Raw genomic sequence first — 23,639 nt, forward strand, 5'->3', positions numbered from 1 at the left:
GGAGGGTGCTAGTGAAATAAGTGTAGTTCTTGGATAAACACTGTGCTGAATAACAACACTCCTTTAACTACTGCTGTTGAAAATTTAGAACTGGAGGGCTGGAAGGGATCAAATGTCAGGGCACTAAGTGCATTAATTGTTCTTAACGGCTCTGACCAGCCTCAGCTGGGACCTCCACCCACAGCCATCACCCAGAGCTCCACTTAAGGTCAGGCATAGGTCTTCAATCACTGCCCAAGCTATAGGACTATGTCTCCAGCTCCATCATAACCACACCTGGCCACGGACCCTGTTGATCTGACCTTGACCTACTGATTGACTTCCTGGTCACTATGGACCTGCCTCACCATCCCTGGGCTATGACACTCTCTACTGTCACTGGATGTGCTCCTGGTTTACTGACTTCCATTCCTGGCTTGATCTTGGACCTTCCCCATCACTGTGACTTTGCCTGATGATCTGGACTTGTGATTGAGCCTGGCTACTGTGTCTGAGACTTCCCTGCTTGCCTTGCTCTGGTAGTGTGGATCTGGGCCCTGGCCGGCAAGACCCCTGCCCTGCATGCCTTCATGTCGTAGTCGGGTACCACGTCCCTGTCCTTACAGAGTAGTCAACCCTACCTGACTTGAAGCCCCATCCTAATTTCTTTGCTGAAAGCTTAATTGATTTGAAACATGACTGGCCTTTGCAACAACTATTTTTACTTTTAAAGCTTGTCACCGGTCACCATGACCAGCCTCTCTTTTACGTCTGCGTTACCTTCTGAAGGAAAATACATCCAAAGCTCTTCATCATCATCTTACTTGCTTTTCTTTGGCCTTTCATCATTTTGCCTGTGACTTTCTGCTCTTCAGAGTATACAGTGCTTCTGCTGCCAGCAGAATATACTGCCAGCAAAGAAGGCCAAAACTTGATTTCATTGTATGTTGACTTCCATTGTGCAATGGGATAGTCTCATTGGCATCTCTGCCATATACTTTTTTAAAAGGCAATTTCAGGCTTTGGTGCACATGGCAGAAAGTTCTGTGCTTGCCAGTTCTCTGAAGTTAGTAAAGAGTGGCATCGCTTTGGTGCTAGTACTGTGTGTAGGGTTGTGATCCTTCTGTAGGATTTTGAAACGAGGATCAATATTCTTCCATTTAACTTTCTTCTTGTAGTACACACATTTTTATGTAATGGCACATTAAGTCTGTTTTGATTTCAACATTATAGCCAAACCTCTGGCTGAGAATTCTGCAATGTAGCCTGCTGCAGCCTGACTTACTCTTTTTCAGCAGCACAGCAAAATTAAAAAAATAGATCTCAAAGAGCTTTTACTGAGGAAAGGGGAAAAATGTCAGATGTTCGACAGAACTGGAAAGGAACTCGGCAATTGTAACTGATTTTTACAGAGAAGAAGTCCGGAAAACCCTCAGACTGTTTCATTTTCAGAAGCTTAGTGTGCTGCTTCAGTGTATTTTGTTGAAGATGCTGCTTTTGAAGAGGGAAGGTTGGGGATCCCCCCGCAAGGCCTAAAACACTTTTTTTTTGTTTTTAAGGAAGGGAATTCACAGGGTTCGCTGTGTTTTGACAGTGTCTGTGGGGTGATACTGGTATTTGTAGGTCTTAAATAAATACATTTGTTCAGGTTTTCCCCTGCATATGTAAGTTTCCTGGCAAAACAGTGCACAAAAGTAAGGGCACTAAAAGAAAGAAACATAAAGGCATGAGGCAACAGGTGATTTTTCAGTCAAAGCTGAAAGAAACATAAGTACTGCTCATTGAGAGCAGTACTTTTTCAGTCAAAGCAAAAATTATTTACTTGGCTTATGCCACCAGTAAATAATAACCATAGTAACCAAATTCACCCTTTTTGCCCCTGCAGCCTCACCACACCTAATTCATCAAGAATTATTTTAAATAGTTGTAAGGTTAGTCAGGCTTAGCAGCACCTGCAGACTTTTCTGGCAGAATTTTCACCCTTAAATTGTTAGTATTAATTGTAAAACTTATATGGCTGCCCATTTCCGCTTGTTACATTTTGATAGTACTGAAGCTTAGATCATCTTCAGTGCTAATAATAAGAGTATTTAATACAAAGAGAATTAAAACGAAGCCAAGGTATGACTAATTTTGTGTCCTTGTTAGGGGTGCTTGCCATAGGAAGGAGAGCAATTGGGACTGTGGATACGCTATTTTAGGTGAATATTGAAGTCCATATGCATGAAAAACAGAAAAGGAGATACATTGATGTCACTTGATTTTTCTTCTTTGTAGGTTTTCAGAGGATTATTTGTCTTCTCTGGGGAAAACAATTGGTAAGTGAAATGTGTGGATTTCAAAAATAGGTTGTTGCACAGGGTTTTTAGAAATCTAGAGATAGTAAGAGAAAGGTAAAAGATTGAATTGCATATCTAAATGCCGTCTGGGTTTGTGTGCTTCTGTTTGCTCAGGCAGCTGGCTGTTGTAATTGCATACAAAAATGAATTTGAGTCCTTGGTTTAATATAGGTAGTTCATTTTTATTGTTGAGTGTTTGTGTTTAGGAACCATGTTTTTGACCCAAATATGGTCTGATAGCGATGCAAACTAGAAAATCAATGCACAGAGATGATGCAGCCAAGCATCATTTGCAGAGCAACTAAGGATCACAAGAAGTTAATGCAATTTCTTGTGATATTTTTAAAGGCACTGTGCCAAGCCTACCTTAAGTCAGTTTTTATTGTTTTGTTAATGTTTTACAAATGTAACAACCACAAAATTTTAACATGTGAGGACAGAATAAAAGAAGAGCATTTGTGTAGCTTGGCTAAGATATGATTGAAAGGAACCTGTTAAATCTAGAACTGTTTGAAGGAAGCGGAGGAGCGTGCTCAGAGGTGTTCGGTGCAGCCTAAAAGGTGAAGTTAAGAAAGTGCTTTCACAGAATACCAGATTAATGTTTTTTCAGTAAAGTGTATGCTATTTGACTAGAAAACTCTCAAAAGCAATCTTGAGGTACCTCATCCATTGCTTTGAATGTTTAGACTGTGGTGGACAGAGTGGAGAAAATGATCTCAAAATTGATCATACTGTCACGGGGGAAAATACAGCAGATGATGATGTATCTCTTTTGTCTATAGTGTTTGGTGTAGCTCATAATATCTCAACACTAGTTAGGCATCTGTATTAGAGTTTAGACCTTGGCAGCAAGGTTACTGAAATTACTTTTAAAAAAATGAAACAACTTCTAATACATGAACATACATGTCAAGAAAGTAGAAAATATTTGGAAGGAACCCATGCTGTATTGTTCCTCTGCAGGCTGTGTACTCCATCCCAGAAGGAAAATGCCCTCAGCTATACATTTGCCTATCTTGTTGCAGGTAACCTTGTGCGAGTTGTACCACACGGACTGTTGGTGTTCTTCCCATCATACTCTGCTATGGATAAGAGCCTGGAATATTGGCGAGTATGTTAATTGCTCTGCCTTCATTAGGTGGTTTGGTTAGATGTGTCGGTTTGTAGTTATGCTATCTAACCATGCTTATTAAAAATTTGTTGTTAACAAGTAAATTATAAAACCTGGAAAGTAACAACCCACATCGGGCTTACTTTATTATGATCAGAATGCACTGAAATGCAGTGTGGTAAAAACTAAACCCAAAGGAATGTTAATACATCATCTCATCTGGTCTGATCTTAGAGTTCATTTAATTTCACCAGACTCCTCTTTATTAAACCTCCAAATTATAGTTGGTCTGTATTTCAGCTCTTAAGGAAAACATTCTCATTATGAGCATTTCTCTTTTATTTTTAATTTGTAACTGTTGCAGCTCTAGCTTTAACTGCTATATGCTAGTGGCTTGAGCATCTCTGGTGAGACCTGATAGAACAGTTATGTTTTGAATGCGCCTCCTTAAAAGTCAGTGCTGGGACAGAGGTGTCATGCTATGGAGGGGGTCTCTGGGAGTTGGTTGTTGGGAACTTGCAAGTTGGAAGGAAAAGAAATGGATCTTCCATCAGTGTAATGTCTGAGCTGCACTAGCTGCAAGGAATCACTGTTAGTGGTGTTAGATGTGCATTTTTCTGCTTCCATCTCTTCCTACGTTTAGCAAGAGAGGGGTGGACAGTTGGGGGAGTCTGTGGTGACCATTCCTGAGCATTTCCTTTCTTGTTGGCTCTTCAGGTATGTGCTTACTTTAACGTGGCCATTTATATCTGTTCATTGGTTTTTTGTTTTTTTTTTTTACAGGAGCATGATTTTACTAAAAGAATAGAAGAAGTTAAGCCAATATTTGTGGAACCCAAGAACAAAGGAAGCTTTGCAGAGGTGTTTGCATTGCATACCTATAACGTTTTCAGAAACTGTTTTTGTGTTTAAATACCTTCTCTTAAGATGTATTCGGGTGTGAAACACCCAGATTTTATCCTAGGATAAAATTAAAACTCTGAGTGCTTCTTTGAGGTATAGTTCTTCTGTGCATCCTTCCTTTACCCTTTTGTCTGGTTGTGCAGGGTTCAGTCTTTATTTGAAATCCAGTGATGTAACAGTGGCTAACATACATATGTACTGAGCAATCAAGTTGGTAGAAAGCTGTCGCTTCAGTAGTCAGCATCTTCTAATGTTCTGCATTTCCTCCCAGTTCCTCGCAGCTTGTCATGCTTTGGGTATTAAGGAATTTTGCGGTGTCATCTTGTTTATTTATAGCTGTTCTGTTTGGTTCTTGGAGTAAATAATATCCTTGTATTGCTTTCATGGCTTGCCTGATTTATTCAAGGATCTGCAGAAACGCAGGACAGCTTTATTTTCTCACCAGAAGTATCTTGACATTAATCTTTTATGCTTACCCTGATGTATTCTAGATTTCACAGTAATGTAAGAATTTTGCAAAGCAAATGGTGTCTCCATGTTTGCAATTAGTAAAAGTAAAGAAAATCACACTAAGCCAAATTAATCATGTTTTAGACCTTAGTGTACAAGTCAAATTTAGCTAGTACAACTTTACTACTTATCCATATATATGTGAAGGATAATACTATTCCTGTTCTTGCTTAAACTAATTCATCTTTTAGGTAATGGGTGCCTACTATGATCAACTTGTCCGTCCTAAGTCCAGTGGAGCTTCTTTTTTGGCAGTATGTCGGGGGAAGGTAATTGAGTATTTGTTTTGTCTGAGATCAGTTTACATAGTTGATGGTGGGGGGAAACAACAATCATCCTGGGTTTCAGTACGTTTCTGTTATTTGACTGTAATTATATGTAGGGAAAAAAACCCCAAAAGTAGAAGAATGCCCTGAAGCCTTTTCAAAATTACGTCAAGTTTACATATACCTCATTCCTGGTTTTATTGAAAGGGATACATCTTTGGGTTCTTTAAAGGAAATGAGCAACATACTTATTTCCTGTTGGCTGCCCATGGGAAACCTAATCCATTAGATGACAACAACTGGTTTGGAAGAGAACTAAAACATTTGTAATCAAACATGTTAGAACAACACTGCTGAAAACCAAAAATATATTGCTTAGCTGTAAAATAATTACATTAATTTCAGGTCCTTTGGATACATTTGATGGCCTTTCATTTGCATTTTCCAGTGCTGATAATCATAGATCAATTTATCAATGGAAATATTTGCAAAATTATAAATTGCTCTTTGAGCCTTTTTGCTGCTGTTTACTACGTACCAAGGGAAGATTTAACTTTTTGCAAACCTTTGGTCCTGGTCTCCAAAGTGGCTGTTGCAGCAGTGAAGAAAAAGCATGGGACTCTGGGCTGAATCTGCCTCTGCTTCCTACAATAGCGTATTATCCCGGGAGGTGCAGAGTTGGCGGAGAGATCATCTTTCCAGTAGCGTGCTGTTAGAGGAGAGACAGTTTAGTCTGTTTGGTCACAGGGTATCCTGGTTTCAGCTGAGATAGTTGATTTTCTTCTTAGTAGCTAGTGTGTGGCTGTGTTTTGGATTTGGTGTGAGAATATTGTTGATAACAGTTTAAACTCTACACAGCAACAACCAAACTCATCTAAGTCAAGGACTTCTCAGTTTCTGAGGCCCTGCCAGCGAGAAGGCTGGAGGGGCACAAGAGTCTGGGAGGGGACACAGCCAGGCCAGCTGCTGACCCAAACTAGCCACAGGGATATTCCATACCACAGGACATCATGTTAAATGTATAAACTGGGAGGAGCTGGGCATTGGACAGCAGGTGGTGAGCAACTGGATTGTTACAGAGCATGCTGTGATTGCTTTTCTTAAGCAGAGTTGGTCATTCCACCTGCCCCCCCATCCCTGATGTATTCCATCACAGCTGCTTGTGCAGCATGGTAAACAAGCCTGGAGAATTGATACAGCTGAAAAACAAACCAACTTCCCCCCTCCAAATTTTTTTTCAGTCTGATTAACTCTGACTTTGTTCATTTAAAGTGATGTGCCGGCACAGTGAGCGCCGTTCAGGGGGCATGAGTGACAGATACTTGAGCAGATGTCAGCAGCACAGCTGGTGGCCATGACGCTATAGTCTGGTGAATTCTGAGCAGACTTCTGGTAGCTTTCCAGTAGTGCTTTGAAATTACTGTTTGTTTTTAACATCAGAGAGGGTTTGCTGTGTTCTTATCATGTCTTAACAATCCAGTGTATGGAAAGTTTAAACACAGGTATTGACTGACATTTAAGACATCTTCTGAATACAGCTGTTCTGCTTATCCAGGAATAAGACACGTGCGTTAATGGTGGTGGCTGAGGTATTCTAGAGGAAAAAGCTAAGCTTAAAAGTCCTGGTAATAAAAGCAAAAATCTAGTTGAAACTATTAATAATATATTCATAAACTACATTTGGCTGGGAATTTGATTTAATGGAGAAAAAGGGCTGATAGCTGCTGGATTGCTCTGAAATGTCACCTCAAATCCTGTTGCTAATGGAAAGCTCTGTCTCCTCAGGCCAGCGAAGGCTTGGACTTTGCAGACATAAATGGGCGAGGAGTCATCATTACTGGGCTTCCGTATCCTCCTCGTATGGATCCCAGAGTCATTTTGAAGATGCAGTTCCTGGATGAAACCAGAATTAGTCGTGCAGGTGCACAGGTAATACCGGGCAACTTTTCACTGTTGTCTGTGGGTTTGTGTCATTGTTTCTCCCTCTTGTCTCTGTGGATTTTTGCTTTCATTATTCTCCAGCCTTATGGGATAATGAAGAGCAAAAAGTCAACTGACCTTGGGAGTTTGTCATAAATACAGTCACTGTTTTTTTTGATAATGTTAACGGTTCTAAATTCTGTCTCCAGTGGCACAGTCTCAATCGAATGTAGGCTCAAGAAATGGTATAATTTAGTTTCAGTCAAAGTCTTTGTATGCATTTTGTCCATCTATGAGGGAATTACTTCATCCAGAGGGGTGACAGGCAGCAAGAATTCCCTGGGCTGGCTGGTTTGGGGTTTTTTGTTTTGATGATTTGCAAGTCTGAGGGGTGTGTGTGTGTGAGATTTTGGTTGTTTGTGTTTTGTTTTGTTTTGGGTTTGTTCTTTCTATTGCTTCAGGCATGACAATGAGCGACATTATGAATTTAGTTTATTGTCCTGCAGGGATAGCTGTTAAGTCCTAAATAATTCAGTGAGTCTGTTTTACTACCAAGGCTGTTGGTGCACCATGTACTAAATAGCCCCCCAGGCTGGATATTACTGGAGTTTTCTGTGCACCCTAAGTCAGGTGTGATATTCAAGTCAACCTCTATTTGGTTTTCATGGGCTTTTAGAGATCTGTCAGAAGATCTTGTTGGATATAGTGATTTCTTTTTTAATTTCTTTTGAAAGAAATAGTGACTGTATAGCACGGAAAATATATTTTACCTGGTAAAAAATGTTAATTCTTCCTCCCACCTATTGCAGTATTTATCTGGGCATGAGTGGTACAGTCATCAAGCTTCCCGGGCTGTTAATCAGGCTATTGGCAGAGTCATCAGACATCGTCAAGACTATGGAGCCATCTTCCTCTGTGACCACAGGTAAAACCTTGGCTCTAGAGCATAAACATGCATCACTATCTTTATATCCCAACACAGGTGTCGGTATTTTGTGTATAAAAGTGCTGATGTTACTGTTTGGAGAAGGCTACAGTTCATAAGTAATTAAACTATTTTATGTAACAGGTTTTATAAATATTGTACTACTTGGAGAAAGCAACTAGATTGTTGTCTTCTTCCAAAATATCCTGTCTTGAAGCTGCAGAAATATTAACAGTATTAATGCAAAATAAGCCAATTTGTTGAATTAGTGTTTATAATGTTACTGGAAATTATTTGGTAATAACTTATGGTTTTGCATTTTCTCCATCTCTCATTTGAAAAGGCAGTCACCAGCACTGCAGCTTTTTGAGAGGAGGATGGAAATGAAGAAAGGTTATATTACTGAAGCAATGTAATCTATATTAATATGGTACATCAATATTATATTGCATTAATATCCATCAATATAATATGTATAGGCAACGAGTTTAAGTGATAACCTTCAATGCTGAGGCTCGACTGGGGAGAGCGAGCACATTGCATTCAGTACTACTGTTGTACAGTTAAAGATTTTTATGGATTAAAGAAAGGAATTGGCTGATCGCATGGGACATGGTATCAACAAAGCCCTTTTCTCCTGAGTGCAGACCTCACCCCATTATATTTACTGCACTGTTTCAATCTCTTGTTGACTTGCTGCTCCTCTCTTGTCCTTTTGGACCCTGATCTAGTGGTTTTTTAATTCATTTAGGCCAACCCAGAAAATTCTCTCCTTTTCCAATCCTACACAGGTTTGCAGCTGCTGATGTAAGAGCCAAGCTGCCTTCATGGATCCGCCCTTACGTGAATGTTTATGACAACTTTGGGCATGCAATCAGAAGTGTTTCCCAGTTCTTCCGTGTTGCTCAAGAAATTGTAAGTGTCTTAAAAAAAAACACCAAAAAACCCCAACAAACAAACAAAAACCCAACAACCAAATTTTCTTGATAGTGTTAGAAACTGGGAATATTAAGCCAGGTGAGAGATGTGACCTGTCTTGTCACTTCTAAACATCGGAAGCTTTACGGGAAAAGCCGTATACCCCTGTTTTCTCCAAGAGCGAGCTGGGACAGGATGTGTTGTCATGCTGGGCAGCTCATGAGGTTAGATCACAAAAATAACTTCCTTCTCCAGTTCTTCCTAAATCAACACAGCTTTCACTGGATGATACACAAATACTGGAACTGATGTTAGTATGAAAAAGCTTTCTACTTCACCCTCGGGGGAGAGGGTATATGCGTGGAGGAATCGGTCAAACCCTTAGATTTCAATCAGAGCTGACTGGTAGAGTGAGACAAACCCATCAGTGGTTACTACGGTTCATCACTGGGTCATCATCATTAATATGGCTTCTAACTTAGTATTAAGAAGCTCCTTCTCTCGGTAACAGTTCCTTGATTGAAAAAGTAACATTATAAAAAGATTTTCTAATTGATTGGAGAAAGTCATTGCAAGAAATGGGCTGGAAGCCAGACAGGGGAATTCTTTGTCCCCAAAGTGGAGGTTAAGGTTAAAATAAACACTTGAAATTTTACATACAGACTTGGCTGACCTCCTGGGAGATGCTTTAGCCAAATACAAGTTATTCAAAATAATAAGTTACAGATGGATGAGGCTGGATGACTTGATGATCTTTTCTGATGATAAATGGGAGCTTCATGGTAAAGAAGAACCACAGCCCAATGTGCTTTGCTAGAAGGAGCTATGTGGCAGGGATAGTGTTAGGAAGCAATTGCTTTAATGGGGTCATGACCCTTTTTCTCTTGCAGAGGTCACTTAATGCTAAGCCTGCTTACTACACTTCATCTGTCTGTGTCACTTACTAGTTATTTGTTGCCTTTTTCAAAAGCACGTAAATCCAGAACGTGTAATGATCTTGCTGTCAAGGGTTATTTGGAGAAAAAAGAGGTGTCTTTGGGTTGTTGCTGAGACTTTTGGTTGTGAAGGAAGTGGAGTGGGAGAGTAGCTTTTGTCTACTATAACACTCCATAAACTGCTTGCAGATGCCGCCACCTGTGCCACAATGCCCTTCTGCCTCTGCTGGTTCCCTAAGTGTAAGTGATACGGCACCATCTACTTCATCTGAGCACGTCCTCTCCCTGAAAAAAGCCAAAAACTTGGATGACCATGTTCCCAGTTTGAAGAGGAAAAAACCAGGTAGGTTTGGGTGCTCCAGATAAACTTTTTTGTTTTAAGCTTAACCAGAAAAGGAGAAGCAAGAGACTAGAAACTGGAATGGGAGAGAAAGCAAAGAGAGCTAAAAGACTGATGTAGAAGTCTGATCAGAAGAAACGTAGCTCAGCGTTAGAGAACAGGGGAGCCAGCTGCAACCACAGAGCAGAGGGGCAGATAGGGCCTGAAAAGCATCCTGCAGAACAGGAGCAGTTTGATGGAATATCATAGATAGTTTAAAAAAAATGAACTGGAAGTTGGTTTCTGATGAGCACTGACTTTCATGTGCCCTTCTCCCATCCTGTTGTATAAATGACTGTTACACAGTAAGAAAACAAAGACAGCATTGTCCTTGGAACAAAACAGTATTTTAAAATTTGTGGTTAGCTAATGCCAGAGAAGAAAGTATTTTCCATGCTTTCAGAATGTTTCACTCTAGATTGCTTGCTGTTTTGGAACAGAACAATGAAATGGTTAAAGCTGTGGTTCCAGAACAGTTATGGCTGAGTGAGATGGTGATTTCATGTCACATCTAAGCCAGGGTGGCTGTGGGTTGTGATCAAAAGGAGCTACTTCGGCCACCACTTTTTTCCTGCCTCAATTTCCAACCATGTGCTTATGCTCCTTCCCTTGAATTGAATCCATCTATTGTGCAGCTGCAGAGCAAGCAGATGAGCTTGCTGAACCAATTTACCTTTCATCCACATGACTGGTAGATCAATTTAAAGGCTGGGCTGGAATGTGTGACTGGAGGTAACGGGAAGAAGCTGCATTGCCTCTTTCGGTGTAGATTTTGAGTTGCAGTGCATTAGCAAACAAAAAAAAAAAGGCTGGGGGGAGGGTTTATGAATTAGAAATTGCACTTTCAGATTAAAATCTTGCCTCAGATAATGAATATTGCAGACTTGTAGAATACATTATCTGAAACAAAAATCCACCATTGCATTAAGATCAACATCAAACTGCACCTGTAATTGTAGTTTTGACTAAATTTATTGTACTGACTTTTTATTTATAGTGTAATATACTTCCATTCTTAAAATAGTGACTTTAATAACTATTGAAGTAATTTCACAAAATAGTGGGAATATATTTTGAGGAGAGTACCTTTTAGAAGTAGCCAATTGTTGCTAATTTGACACTACCTGCAGCTTTAAATTCTTACATTCAAAACCAAATACACCTGGATCCTGATTGATGTGTTCTTGGAACCTGAGGATGACTGTGTCTTATAGGTATTGATACTGTGAGAATTGTAGGCTTTAAAAACGCTTGTTCTGTTTAAAAATAATAAATAATTTCATGTCAGAATCTCTTAAAAACAGGAACTCAATTTTTGGGAAATCCATAATGCTAAAGTAGTTAAACACAGGCAGCTGTTGCAGTAAGACTTTTTTTCCATTGATACTAAGCCATTTTGAGGTTAAACATGACAATAACTTAAGGAAGAGTTTGAGAGAAGTCCACCAGGTTGTGGTAACAAATGCTTGAGCAATTTTGGAAGTGATTAACCAAAGCAGTCTTCTTACTAAGCCATATAATGAAACTTTGCAAGGCGTGGAAGATTAAACAAACAAATTCATCTGTGTGGATTACTGTGTAAGTTTTTGAGGTATTACTAAGTCAAAGAAAATACAAGAGATAATGTGGAATGTTAATTTGTCATCTGTATTATGCTGTGATGCCAGTAAGTGGAGGTGGAGCGTTCAGCCTATGTGTGGAATATGAACAAGAGCTCGTCTCACCCAGAAGACAATGTTGCGGGCTCTTGGATGCATTGGAGTGCCATGAGAAGAGCAGCAAAGATGCACAGGAGGAAAGTGCCTTGGTGGGAGAGGAAAAGGTAATGGCAATCGTGTAGCAAAACATGCTTCTAAGTAAAAATTGTAAGCTCTAAAGCAAAATTAGTTTGGCATTGATTTAAAAGTACCAGCTCAAGAAAAACTCATGTAATCAGCACTGATTCTCGTAACTAAGCTTAATCAAAGGGTTTCCTTGCCACATTCAACTAGATGACCAACAGGTACATACTTGTACTGCTCTCCATAGCTGCTGACCACTTAGGTTCCTGAAGTTACCTGTGCTCTCCAGAGAACAAGGTGTTCTCAAAGAAGAGATGGTAGCTACACACTTCCTCCTGGGTGGGAATCTGCATCAACATTTCATATGTGACCAGATACTGAATTAAAAAGAGGATGGGGGGAGGGTTTATGAATTAGAAACTGCACTTTCAGGTTAAAATCTGATTTGCCTCAGATATTGAATATTGCAGACTTGCAGAGTATGTTATTGGAATCAAAAATCTGCTATTGCATTAAGATCAACAAAGCTGTTTCTGTGCTGTTCCTTTTCTTCCCTCTTGGATTAGTATTTTTAATATGTCAGTGATTAGGCTGTGTTCTTCTTGCTTTATCCCAAATCCCCATTTGCAGTTGTTGGTGGGGTAGCTCCTGTACCTGGCTACCATCAGCAGTATTTCGTTGCTGGCTCGCAGACTTGAGTTTGGCCAATGACTGGTCTGTGGACTCCAGGAATGCCTGTTGCAGCATATTTGAGTGGTTTGCTTAGGGAAAGAATTCCTAAGGGAAAGTGAGGAGGTGTAAGGAGTATCTCAGGAATATCTAAGGGGGCCTAAGGGAGATGGAGACATGAACAAAACAGAGAGAATGTACAAACCTGGTGAAATAAACCAGGATAGTGAGTATTTAACTTGTGTCCAGCTGAGTGAGAAATCTGCTCCATCGCCTATGGGCCACCATGACAGACACAAGAACTTATTCTTTGGAAACTCTGGCACATCTCCAGGGACTTGGTGATTCTGCTACAGTGTCTCATTAGGACAGCTGTACTGCTTTTGGCATAATTTCCTTAAGTCAAGTAAGTTGGTGGTCAGTCTTAATGGCTTGACTGCGCTTTCTGTTTGGTGTTACTACATATCTGTGGCTTGATGACCTGGCACCAGACATCCTTGGGAGTGTAGTCCTGAGACACGCAGAGCCTCTGAGGCAACCAGCTTTCACTCTGAGTCTAGTATTGAGCTGATTTTAATAAGCACTGGAGTTGGACTGGTAGTGGGGTTGGTGTGGTTTCATAACTTTCTTCACCATCCATCATAGTATCTGTGTGGCTATATTTTCTTTTATCAAGGTTATATTGTACCCTTGATCCCTAAATAACGGAAACTTGGCTGTGGTCATTCTGAAACAGTTTGCTTAGTGTGAAAAAGAAGAGAAGAATTCTTGCCTTTGTCATCTCAAAAAATCAAAATAGAAGAAATAGTCTCTCAACCCTTTTACAAAATGATTTGACAATTGCTCTTAATCAGTTTTACTTGTGAGATATGCCGTATGGAAACCTATCTTTGAGAAGTCTTATTTCTTCTGGATCATGCTATTCAAGGTGGTGCCTTTACATAAGCCCAGGATAAAGAAGATGGGTTTGATAGGTTTTCTGGCTTACTGCATGTATCATAAACGTTTGATTTGCTGCTTGTATTCCAATTCTTCATTCCATGACATGATGCTTAAAGAAAATACATTTAAATGTGCACTTAAATCATGGTCAGGCTTGTCTGGAAATCAGTATCCCTGCAGTATGATGAGTGCACTGAAGGCTTTATTTCTTGAGTACCAGCAGCTGACTACAAGCTGCCAAATCTGAGGTCATTGGCTTATTTTTTTTGTTTTAAGCATTGTTGGTTCAGTCATAGTTAATTTGACTTTGAAACAATGCTTTTTGAAACAACGCTGTTATGCACTGGTAGTCACATACTTGCCATGAAATTCTTTCATTGGGCAAGAGCAAAGAAATAAATCACTTTGCATATCTGCTTTTGCAACAGGTGAATAGAAACCAGCTGGCAATATGAGGCTATCCTGTGGTTTCTTCTGTTAATTAATTGATTGGTTTCAATGTGGTTGATACTGGCTTGATCTGATAATATTGGAGACTGCTATTAAGCAATTCTACTCCTCTTGCTTATGCCCACTCACTTCTCTTTTGGAGCTTTTGTATATACCAGTATTCCCAGTCACCGCAGTACAAGCATGGTTCTCTGTTACTGGGAATGGGAGATGCTAAAGAATTTGTCAAGCCACAAGTGTTTCTGCCACTGTCTCACCCTATCTGCCCTGATATTTTCTACAAGACTGCTTAGGCTTCCCTTCGCAGTACCCCAAGAAAAGCCTGATAATAGGTTTTCTTCAGAAGAGAAGTACTTCCAGGCAGGAAAGTGAAGGGGCATGTGGGGCATCAGTTACACACAGATATGTGTGTGCTCTCAGGGCTGCCCCAAAACAGCTGTAAGTCCAGCTTTGCTTAATTGGGAATCTGTACCCTCAAGACCACCTTTGTAATTAATTTCCTCTGTTTTGGTTTCTCTTTCTGAATTGTCCCATAAGTGATTAATTTCTAGAAATACGTATGTGTCCCAGGCTATGTTGCAATAATTTAGGTTGACTTGTTTCACTTTCTTGAATGGTGTCACAAACTGTTTTAACGAGCTTTAGAACTGGAAATGGCTAAATTAAATGGACGATAACTTTGAAAAGCATTTTTTTGGACCTTTCTTCTTTTCTTTTAATCTTCCCAGGCACAGCGTCTGTCAACGCTTTCCCTTCAGTATGAGAAGAGGTTAACTGATGAGCAGAAAGGAGGAAGGAAGAAAATAAAGCTAGTCAGCAATACAGTATGTGTTTTTATGTGTCTGTGCCATCCCTTTGATCCATAGACTGCTGTAATTTGAATTGGAAATTTCCAGGCAGACAGATGACTGGTGCCAGAACAATTATTTTTTTTTTCTCCAAACTGTAAATAATCACCAATGTACATCCAAAATCTTTGTCACGCTTTTTCTCAAGACATCATAGGGTCCAGGTAGGGCTAGTAGGTGAAAAGAATTGTTTTCTGACATTGACTACCTTGCAAACCTCTCCCGTTGAGCAGGTGTGGTGGGTGGTTTCATTCTTTTTGATTAGAATAAATAGTTCAGTTGAAAGGGACCTACAACAATCATTTAGTCCAAGAGAGCCTCAAATGATGCAACTGATGAGTTTTGTTTGGGTAAGCGATCACACCTGAACCCCACCTGCGGTGGGGCATTGTGTGTCGTGGTTGCGGCTGGGCGTTACTGTTGTGCCCTGTCTCCAAACTCAGTTAACTCATTATGCAGCTAGTTGCATAGGAGTCATGGTAAATTAACAAGAATTTATTGTGGGAGAATCACATGGGTGATATGTGCTGTTCAACATACTGTCTTAACCCGGTGCTGCCTCTGTCAGGCTCCATCACCTAGCAAACAAAACTGATAGAATTCATCACAGATCCTGAAGCTGATAATATCCAAGGTGTGAGGAAGGGAGCAGGTTCATTGCAGAAGGCTGTGTTTGCAGTTGGTTGCTATCTGCTGTCACGATGAGTCAGCCTAGCCCTCAAGGTTTGGAGTAAATGTCATTTCTCTTAAGCCTTCTCCCAAGAATGGAATTGTGCAATAAGACTTGGCTGCCTTCTCTAGGAATATTCCTCTGAAAGGGTCAGTTTTGTCAGCAAAGAAAGCGAACAGCGTTGCTCCCCTCTTCTGTGAGGGAATGAACGTTCACAGATATTAGAGATTCATGTTATAGAAATAGATACAATAATCAGCTGGATAAATTAACAGTGTATTGTGCCTCGGGGGTTGCCCCGTTGATACTGGGTTTTGTCAGGAAGGCATGTGACAAGGGTCCAACGGCTTCTGTGCTCACAGTGTCATCGTCATAAAGGACGGGTAGTTCTGAATGTGTTTCAAGTCCCTGCTGCTTGTGATTGTAGAATAAGTAAGTTTCCCAACACGAGAGAGTAACCTAGTTTACTTGTGTAGTGTCTTCAAGAAATGTCTTAGAAGAACTGAAATGCTGGAACATCCTGTGGTCTTTATCTCCTGCTTCAGAGATTTGTTTTCAGTTAATTGGACATTTCCAGGGGGTAGGCCAGTTAGATTTGTGTTTATTCTGTGGCACTGAACCTTTTCTTCTGTTTTGTTGGGTTTTTTGGGAAATAACATATGATGTGAAGGTGACTACCATAACTGCAAGAGACAGTATGTTACTGTTACTTGAAAACATTCATTGTCCTGTGTGCTGGCAGAAGTGTAAATATATTGCTTCCACCTGAACTCATGGGAGAGTAACTTCTCATGTCTTACTATGTAGTGAAAAGTCTTCCTGTGTTTGCAGCAAGATAAGAAAGCAGACCCGATGGACCCGAAGAAGACGCGTGCCATGCTGTACATCGCCATGGTGAAGGAGACCCTAAGCCAACAGAACTATGATCTCTTCTCTAAGGCTCTTCAGGACTACAAGAAAACAGACAACTTCCATACTATGTTATCTCAAATGAGCTCTCTCTTTGTAGAGGATAAAAAGAAGCATATCTTGTTACGAGGTATGATGACTTCCTTACTCTAGTTATATGACGTCACCTTTGTCTCTTACATAGATGGCTGTTTCAGAGGTAAGTGGTTTAGATTTGAAGTACAGATCAGTCAGGATGGTAATCATGAACATTCATCACTTCATATCCCCAGATCACACAGAAAATCCTAGCTTTCATATGTTTGCGTCTTGAGAGGCCTGAAAAAAATCACATTCCATGGAAGCTTTTGTTACTTTAAACTTTGCCTAAAAATAGTAGTATAGCTTATTCCCTGTGATTTAGGAGGTAAGGTCAAGAGTGTGGTTGTGTGAGTTGGATAGGTGCACTCATAAAGGGTTCAGTGTTAATACAGTAAATGAGTAGACAGAATATCTAGAGAAATTTTCTATTTAATGATGTGTATAAAGTTATCTGGGAAAACGTGGATAGTTTGCTGGTTTAGCTGGTATTTTCTTGGCTTTTAACAATTGCAGTGACAGGAACTGGATTCCCACCAGTGTTTCTTCTAGTTTAACAGTGTTCTCTGTGAGTTTTCATTTTCCTCTCAACTTGTGAGCAAATGGGCAGGTTTTTCTGTGACTTTTTTCATCTACAAAAATAAAAAAGCATAGTTATGCATCTTGTAAATTTTTTAAGGTTAAGGAGAGGGAAGCACAGCATGAGCATGTAGTACTAATAGTAGCCACAGTCTCTTTCCCAATTTGCTGATCTTACTAAATGATTCCTAAATAAGAATAATTACTAAATAAGAAAATACTGGGTTGCCAAACGAAGGTCTAAGTCTAGTTTTCAAAAGTTACAGGCACTCAAAACCTAAAGTTCGTTTGATGTTTGGGCTTTTGGTTGGCAAGTGTTTTGTGGCAATTAAGTAAGATGAGGTGTAAACCTAAGTATATCAGTTATTCAAAGTATCAGCCTAGCAGGTACTTTGACCCCGTGGTTGATGACTGTTTATGAAGCTCCAGGTACCTGTTTCACTGAGAAGCAAGCTACTTCATATTTGCAATGAAAAAATTACAGTTATTACCTACTGGTAATAAGATTGCTGGAATTTGCGTGACAGCTGACCTGTCTGTAACTTATAAGCGTGCTTATTGTATAGATAGTAGATAATTACATTTCAATTTTCAGTTGTATAGCTGGGTTTTTTTATCTTCGTGTTACCTAGCCTAGAATTGCTGCCATTGTATGTTTCTGTGGCATTTATTAGCTGTTGTGTACTGATTTATTTTTTTTTAATTCCCCCCACTTCCCTCTCTTTAATGAAAGAATTTTACCAGTTTGTTCGACCTCAACACAAAAAGCAGTTTGATGAAGCATGTTGCAACCTGACTGGAGTGGGCTGTGGCTACAAACCTGAGCACAGCCTCCTGCGGGAGGAGAGAGAGGGACTAGCCAAGAATACAGGTGAGCTGGCTTCAGCACCGTGCAAGCAGCTGTACTGTTTGGTGGACATTACTGGGTTGTAGAGCAAAATGGATGTGACGTGTAGAAATGCAAGGACAGAAGGGAATTTATTTTAATATTGATCTATTTCTCTGCTCTGTATGATCTTGCCTGCCTTCCTGTGAACATACGCAGATGCCTGAGCGTTAGTTGCTGCGTAGTTAGTAATGATGCCATTTTATTTCAAAAGGGGTAAAATCCTTTTCAATTGAAATATTGAAATTGTGGATCTAGTCTGTGAATTTTAAAACTTTGTGTGGTTTGCTTTGTGGTAAAACTTTGCTACCCACATAGCGCCACCCAAATTGTGAACAGAGGGTAATCATGTCCTTGCAGAACCTGTGAAATCTTTGAAACCCTGCAACAATAAAGTCCTAAAAAAAAAGCAGGGTGTTGGCTCATCCTCTCCTATCAGAGAAATAAATCTACATCTTCAGGTGGTGTTTTCAGCCTAGAGTGGCATACTTTGAAATGCACCGTTCTGTGTTCATTCTTCCTAAGTTCACTGTTAACGGATGGATTTGATTTAACAGAAGAAAACCAGAGTCAGCAGAAAACTGCATTCTCAGAGGGCTCGTGTGCTCAGCTGAACCCCGGGCTCCACTTGAACCAGGGAGGAGTCCACTTGACAACAGGACTGAATAGTGCAGGTACCCTTCACGTTAAATAAAAACATAGCCTCCAGGTAATAACCTGTTATGCTTTTATTTCATCATTGACTGTAAATTCTCCTGGTGGGAAGCGATGGTTTTTTGTGTTCATCCAGCACAGTGGCTCACTGTCTGTAGGTTGGAGTGGTGCCAATTCAGAATTTTCAGCAAGGATTGTACAAAATGAAACACACAAGCCAGTAAGTTAAATCAAGGTAGATATGAAAGGAACGAACTAAAGCCAGATGCTTCTGTTGACACCAGACTGACCTGGTGTATGTCAGTGAGGGAAGGAAATGGTGCGTTGAGCACAGAACTGCTGGGCTTCCTGTTTATCCAGGGCTCGTGAAAGAGCAGTTTAAGGAGTGTAATTTTAGATTAGGTCATTATGAATCCAGGTAGGAAGAAGAAAACAGTTCCTTTTTTTTTGTCACTGGTAATGTGCATGCTCCTTGTGAACAGTCTGCTTTTTCTGCAGAAACGGAGACTAGCAAATGTATTCTCTCCCTGGTGTGTAATCTCTGTATGCATCCCTCTAATCTCATTCTGTCCGGTATTTATCTTTGAAGGCAAAGACACAATTATTATTTCATTACAGATCTTCCTGAGAACAGCTGGGAATTTTTTTGTATTTCTCACAAGGAAATGAGTAGGATAGTTGGACAGCTTAGAAGTCTTTCTTTAGAGGGTAAAGAATAGTCAAAGGCTAATCCTTTCTTTAAAAATAAAAATAAAAAGCCCATGTTTCCTGGAAGGTTTTAAAAGCTTTTGATGTATGAAGCAGCGTTGTTTCTTTTATTTGTTTTCCTGTTTTGTATTTTAAGAACATTTGAACAAAACAGAATCTTTGGTACTTATTTTGTCCTGAGGTAGATGAGATTAATTTTCACAGAAACTTGTTCCCACTAAAAGAAATTAAGAAAATACTTGAATTTATTGCTGTCATTATTTCTGTTGCTCACTCCTTGAGTATGCTCCTGTGAATGTGCCAGAAAGCTGTGTAATACGCAGTAAAAGATACTGATTATAAAATTCACACCCATGTTTTTCCCCTTTCAGGAAACTGAACTAAGCCCACCTTTTAAAACTTCATTATCTTCTTTAACATCTTTAAAAGCACTTTAACGGAGAATAAAGATCTGAATACCAAAAGGTGTGACTAGTTAATTTAGATCAGTTTCTTATCATACGCTTCACATTTGCATGCCTGTAATATGAAAAATAAAACCTTTTCCTCTAAAACGTATCAGAAATCAGGCTGATGTTGGGAACAGAGGTCTGCTTGGAATTTAGCAGGATGTTCATGGCAGCTCCCACCCTCTGTGTCACTCCTACATTGCTCTTGTGTTATCTTGTGTGTTATTTCAGCTTAGTTATTCTTTTTTGACATTCTGTTTTCCTGTTGGGAAACATGTACACATGCCTCTTCTCATTTTGTTAATAAGGGTTGAGTAACATAGTCTTTAAAATTGCTCTCACCAGTTTCCTTGCCCATGTGTCAGGCCAGCAGAGTTGGTTAAGCCAGCTGTTTAAAAGGCTTCTGCTCCTCCAGTGTAGCACAAAACCTGATTTATTGCTGAGCTACATGCACAGTCTTTTCTGTGTTGCCTTTTTCTCATTCCCTAGTCACATTTCTCATTGTAAAAGATAAAAAAAACCTCCCAACAACGCTAAAAGTGACCCCCAGAATTAATTTCCTCGGTTGCCATTTCCAGGAGCAGGTCTCGGTGATGCCAAAGGCCACGCCAGAGGGAGGTGTGTGGCTGTGCAGGCGGTGTTGGCTTGGTCACTTTAAAGTGGTCCAGGAGCTCCCTTCCAAATGAGAAGGGACATCAGTACAAAGGAGCGACCTGCTTGTTCCTCCCCAAGCCCTGCTCACCTGCGCTCTTTGTCCCTCAGGGCAGAATGCCAGTCAGGCTCCAAGGAAAGACACTGAAAAAGCTTCAAGCCCAAGGAGAGATCACCACCAGGCCCTCAGGACTGCCTATCTCAACGACATAAAAAAGGCTTTGAACAAAAGTGCTTGCAGCCGTTTCTACAAAGCATTGTTAGATTACAAGAGGACCAATAACTATGACAATATGATCTCGGTGGTAGCAGCCCTCACCACCGAGAGTCCAGAAGACTTTCATCTCCTACAAAGTAAGGGATTTTTTTTTAAAAATCACTTTTATTTAGCTGGAAAGATGATGTAGGTGCTGTGATCTCATGTGAGCAATAACCTTTCACTGGTCGTTAGTCTGCAAATTCTCCGCTTTCAGGAAAAACTTAGCATTGGTTAACTTCACCTCTCATCTTTCAGTTTAGCAAACCAGCTAAATGGAGCAGCAGGACGGATGTGTTCAACGAATGTCGTTTGGAGAGCTAAAAATGTCAAGATTATAAAATATTCCGTTTGCCCAGTTAGAAATTGTCCATTAAAACCATTGTATAAGACCTCAGTAATTCCAGTCCTAACCTTCAGTCAAGCTAACTTCAGTCCAATTATTTTGTTACCTTTTTTTATCCTCAGTTACTACAAGTGGTTGCTCTTTAGCAAAGACAGTGCTGACTACTGCACTGACTCAATTTTGCTCTCATGACCGTTGATTGCTATACTGGTGCTAAGCTCCTAGATGGCTTCCAGGTTTTGGAATAAGCAGTGGCACTTTTGATTTGCTGTTCCTCTACAGAGCTTCACTTTGAATAGTTATAGAACTGTGTCATAATTTAGTATCCTTATCATTCATAATAATCTTCTACACATTCCAAGCTATTATTTAATTTCTTAGTAGTTTGTTTTGGGTTTTTGCCTTTCATGGGGTTAATGATGAAAGGATTTAGGAAGCTATACAAGTTTTCAAAATTTGAAATAGGGTGGTTTTGTTTAAAAAAAAAATTTATTATATGCTTATCTTGATTGCCTTCGTGGATGCACCTTGGCTTGTGCTATGTAACACCTCAGTTCGACCTTCTCCCTTGTGTCTGCTGGGAACTCCTCTGCAGGGAATGATCCATAAGGTGCCTTCTGGGAAATGCTGATGTAGTTTTGGTTGTTGTCTTTAGGAAGTAACAATAACAACTACTCCATTGACCTTGAATAGATGTCGTAGTCTCCAAATTTTTAGAAAATAACTTTTCTGGTCCATGAACAAGTCAATGAGTCTTGATGCAGTGAAGAGTGGGAGGGAAGTTGTGTGGCGCTGTGAGTCATCCTCTCCCCCGAGCATTCCTTCTGACAGACGGAGTCAGTATCTTTCCTGAGCAAATGTTTTCACCTCAGAAGACTTGTGGTAGAGTTGCCTGTGCTTGGCAGTAAGTCATAATTGGGATTTTTTTAGAATTTCTGTATGTGTCGTGAATCATTGTCAACAACACCACCACAGAACAGCAACAAGGAATTTCCTTGTTGACAGTCTTTTTGGATACTGTGTATATACCTGATTTTGCTAGATCACTTGTCAGGTAAAGGGCTGGAGGAGGTATTTATGCTTAGCTGTAGAGAACGGAATAACTTTGAGGTAAATCAAGATTATTTTCAATACTATATAATTACCTGTCTTCTGACAAGGAAAACCTTGTAATAATGATGTGAACAAACCCAAAGTGTTCCACCAACCTGAAGGTACTCTGAGGAATATGGCTGATATTGTTCAGCTTCCAAAGAATTTTTCCCTTCCAAAGTCTCCCACGGTCACGCATTTATTGTGATTTTGACTGTATTTTCTTGTTGACAGGGTTTAACATGTTTGTGCGCCCTCATCACAAAGAGCAGTTCAAACAGATGTGTAAAGATTTGACTGGACTGGCCTGTGGTGAGGGAGAAAAGCAAGTGCGACAGCAGGTGCAAAGCGAGGGGAGTTCAGAAAGCTGGAGCAGTAAAGACAACAGCCACGGACAAGGTTGGGAACAAATATTTGTCTGGAGTTTAGAATCTTTATTTATTATGGTGGGTGGGCCTCCCCGCCCAACATGTGTGAAGGAAGATCAAAGCAGTTGACTGTGCAAATTGTGTTTCAAAACAACAAAAAAAAAAAAAGCAAAAACAAACAAAAAACTTACTAGCTGTAATATAGAAGGCAATGTGAGATGGGGAAGTGCAGAGAAATAAGAAAAAAATTATAGTGCCATCTTCTGTAAACTGTGAAGTACATTGTGGGTGAAGGCAGAATTTTTGCCTCTGAGTGAGGTGGGGGCAGGAGTGGATTGAGATCCACTCAGTCTAGGAAAGATTTCCACAGAGCTTTTTCTATATAAAGGGTCCCTTTCAATAATAATGCATGTGTTGGTATCAGAAACTTCTGTTACCAAATGGTATGGCATGAAAAAAAATAATTGTTCTTTTAGAAGTTGTGGGTTTAGAAATTGTTTTTCTTTTACAATGGCAACTTACTGAACTTGTTGCTAGCGGTGTTTTACGGAGCTGTGTGTTGTGTCTGTATCATGCTGGTTTGCATGTTGGTTGGTTTGGTTGTGGTTTTTTTTTTTTTTCATAACCAGATGCAGCTACTTCTGAGGGTAAGGTGCCGGAGGAAATTCAGAGGAATATTTCTTCCTCTCACTTTAAGCAGGAAAGCAAACTTGAACTGCCAAAGATTAAAGTATCAAAAGAAACCAGAAATGTGAGAGCACCCACAGGCTCTGGAGCTGTGCCTGTCTTTCCCCCAGAGATGGAAACAGACATTGGTAGGTATAGGTGAGATCTGGGATGTCTTGCTCTAATACTGGGGAATAAAGATAAGTTAAGAGAAAGGAGAATTATGCTGATGGTCTGTTATACATTGACTGGTTCATGCCTGTATTTGCACAGGTGCGATATTGATTAGCCCGGTTTGCCAAGTCAGATTTGAACTTTCTGTCACTTCCATGTGTTCTCTCAAAGTACTTTGTTGCCTTTATCACAATGGTGCAATAGTTTCCTGAGAACTTAGATAATTTTTTTTCTCTACAACTTCCTTGTAAAGTGAGGATGTAACCTCAGTTTCTAAA

At 40.0% G+C, this 23,639-nt stretch overlaps 1 protein-coding gene across 5 annotated transcripts in view; it reads left to right on the forward strand.

The window, feature by feature from the left end:
- The window catches only part of RTEL1 (regulator of telomere elongation helicase 1), a 50,743-nt gene that overhangs the window by 20,704 nt on the left and 6,400 nt on the right, over positions 1–23,639 (forward strand). For 4 of the 5 annotated variants that reach the window (XM_037402076.1, XM_037402077.1, XM_037402078.1 and 1 more), the window contains exons 18-33: positions 2,257–2,297; positions 3,344–3,429; positions 4,213–4,290; positions 5,034–5,111; positions 6,894–7,037; positions 7,838–7,953; positions 8,745–8,868; positions 9,996–10,149; positions 11,853–12,007; positions 14,756–14,851; positions 16,377–16,584; positions 17,845–17,982; positions 18,555–18,671; positions 20,571–20,813; positions 22,388–22,552; positions 23,151–23,336. In XM_037402076.1, coding sequence (XP_037257973.1) covers positions 2,257–2,297; positions 3,344–3,429; positions 4,213–4,290; positions 5,034–5,111; positions 6,894–7,037; positions 7,838–7,953; positions 8,745–8,868; positions 9,996–10,149; positions 11,853–12,007; positions 14,756–14,851; positions 16,377–16,584; positions 17,845–17,982; positions 18,555–18,671; positions 20,571–20,813; positions 22,388–22,552; positions 23,151–23,336 — 2,129 coding nt within the window. Of the gene's footprint in view, positions 1–2,256; positions 2,298–3,343; positions 3,430–4,212; positions 4,291–5,033; positions 5,112–6,893; positions 7,038–7,837; positions 7,954–8,744; positions 8,869–9,995; positions 10,150–11,852; positions 12,008–14,755; positions 14,852–16,376; positions 16,585–17,844; positions 17,983–18,554; positions 18,672–20,570; positions 20,814–22,387; positions 22,553–23,150; positions 23,337–23,639 lie in introns of those variants that run through there. The other variant, XM_037402080.1, reaches the window with a different exon arrangement.

Source organism: Falco rusticolus, chromosome 10 (genome assembly GCF_015220075.1).
Source record: "Falco rusticolus isolate bFalRus1 chromosome 10, bFalRus1.pri, whole genome shotgun sequence".
Lineage (NCBI taxonomy): Eukaryota > Metazoa > Chordata > Aves > Falconiformes > Falconidae > Falco > Falco rusticolus.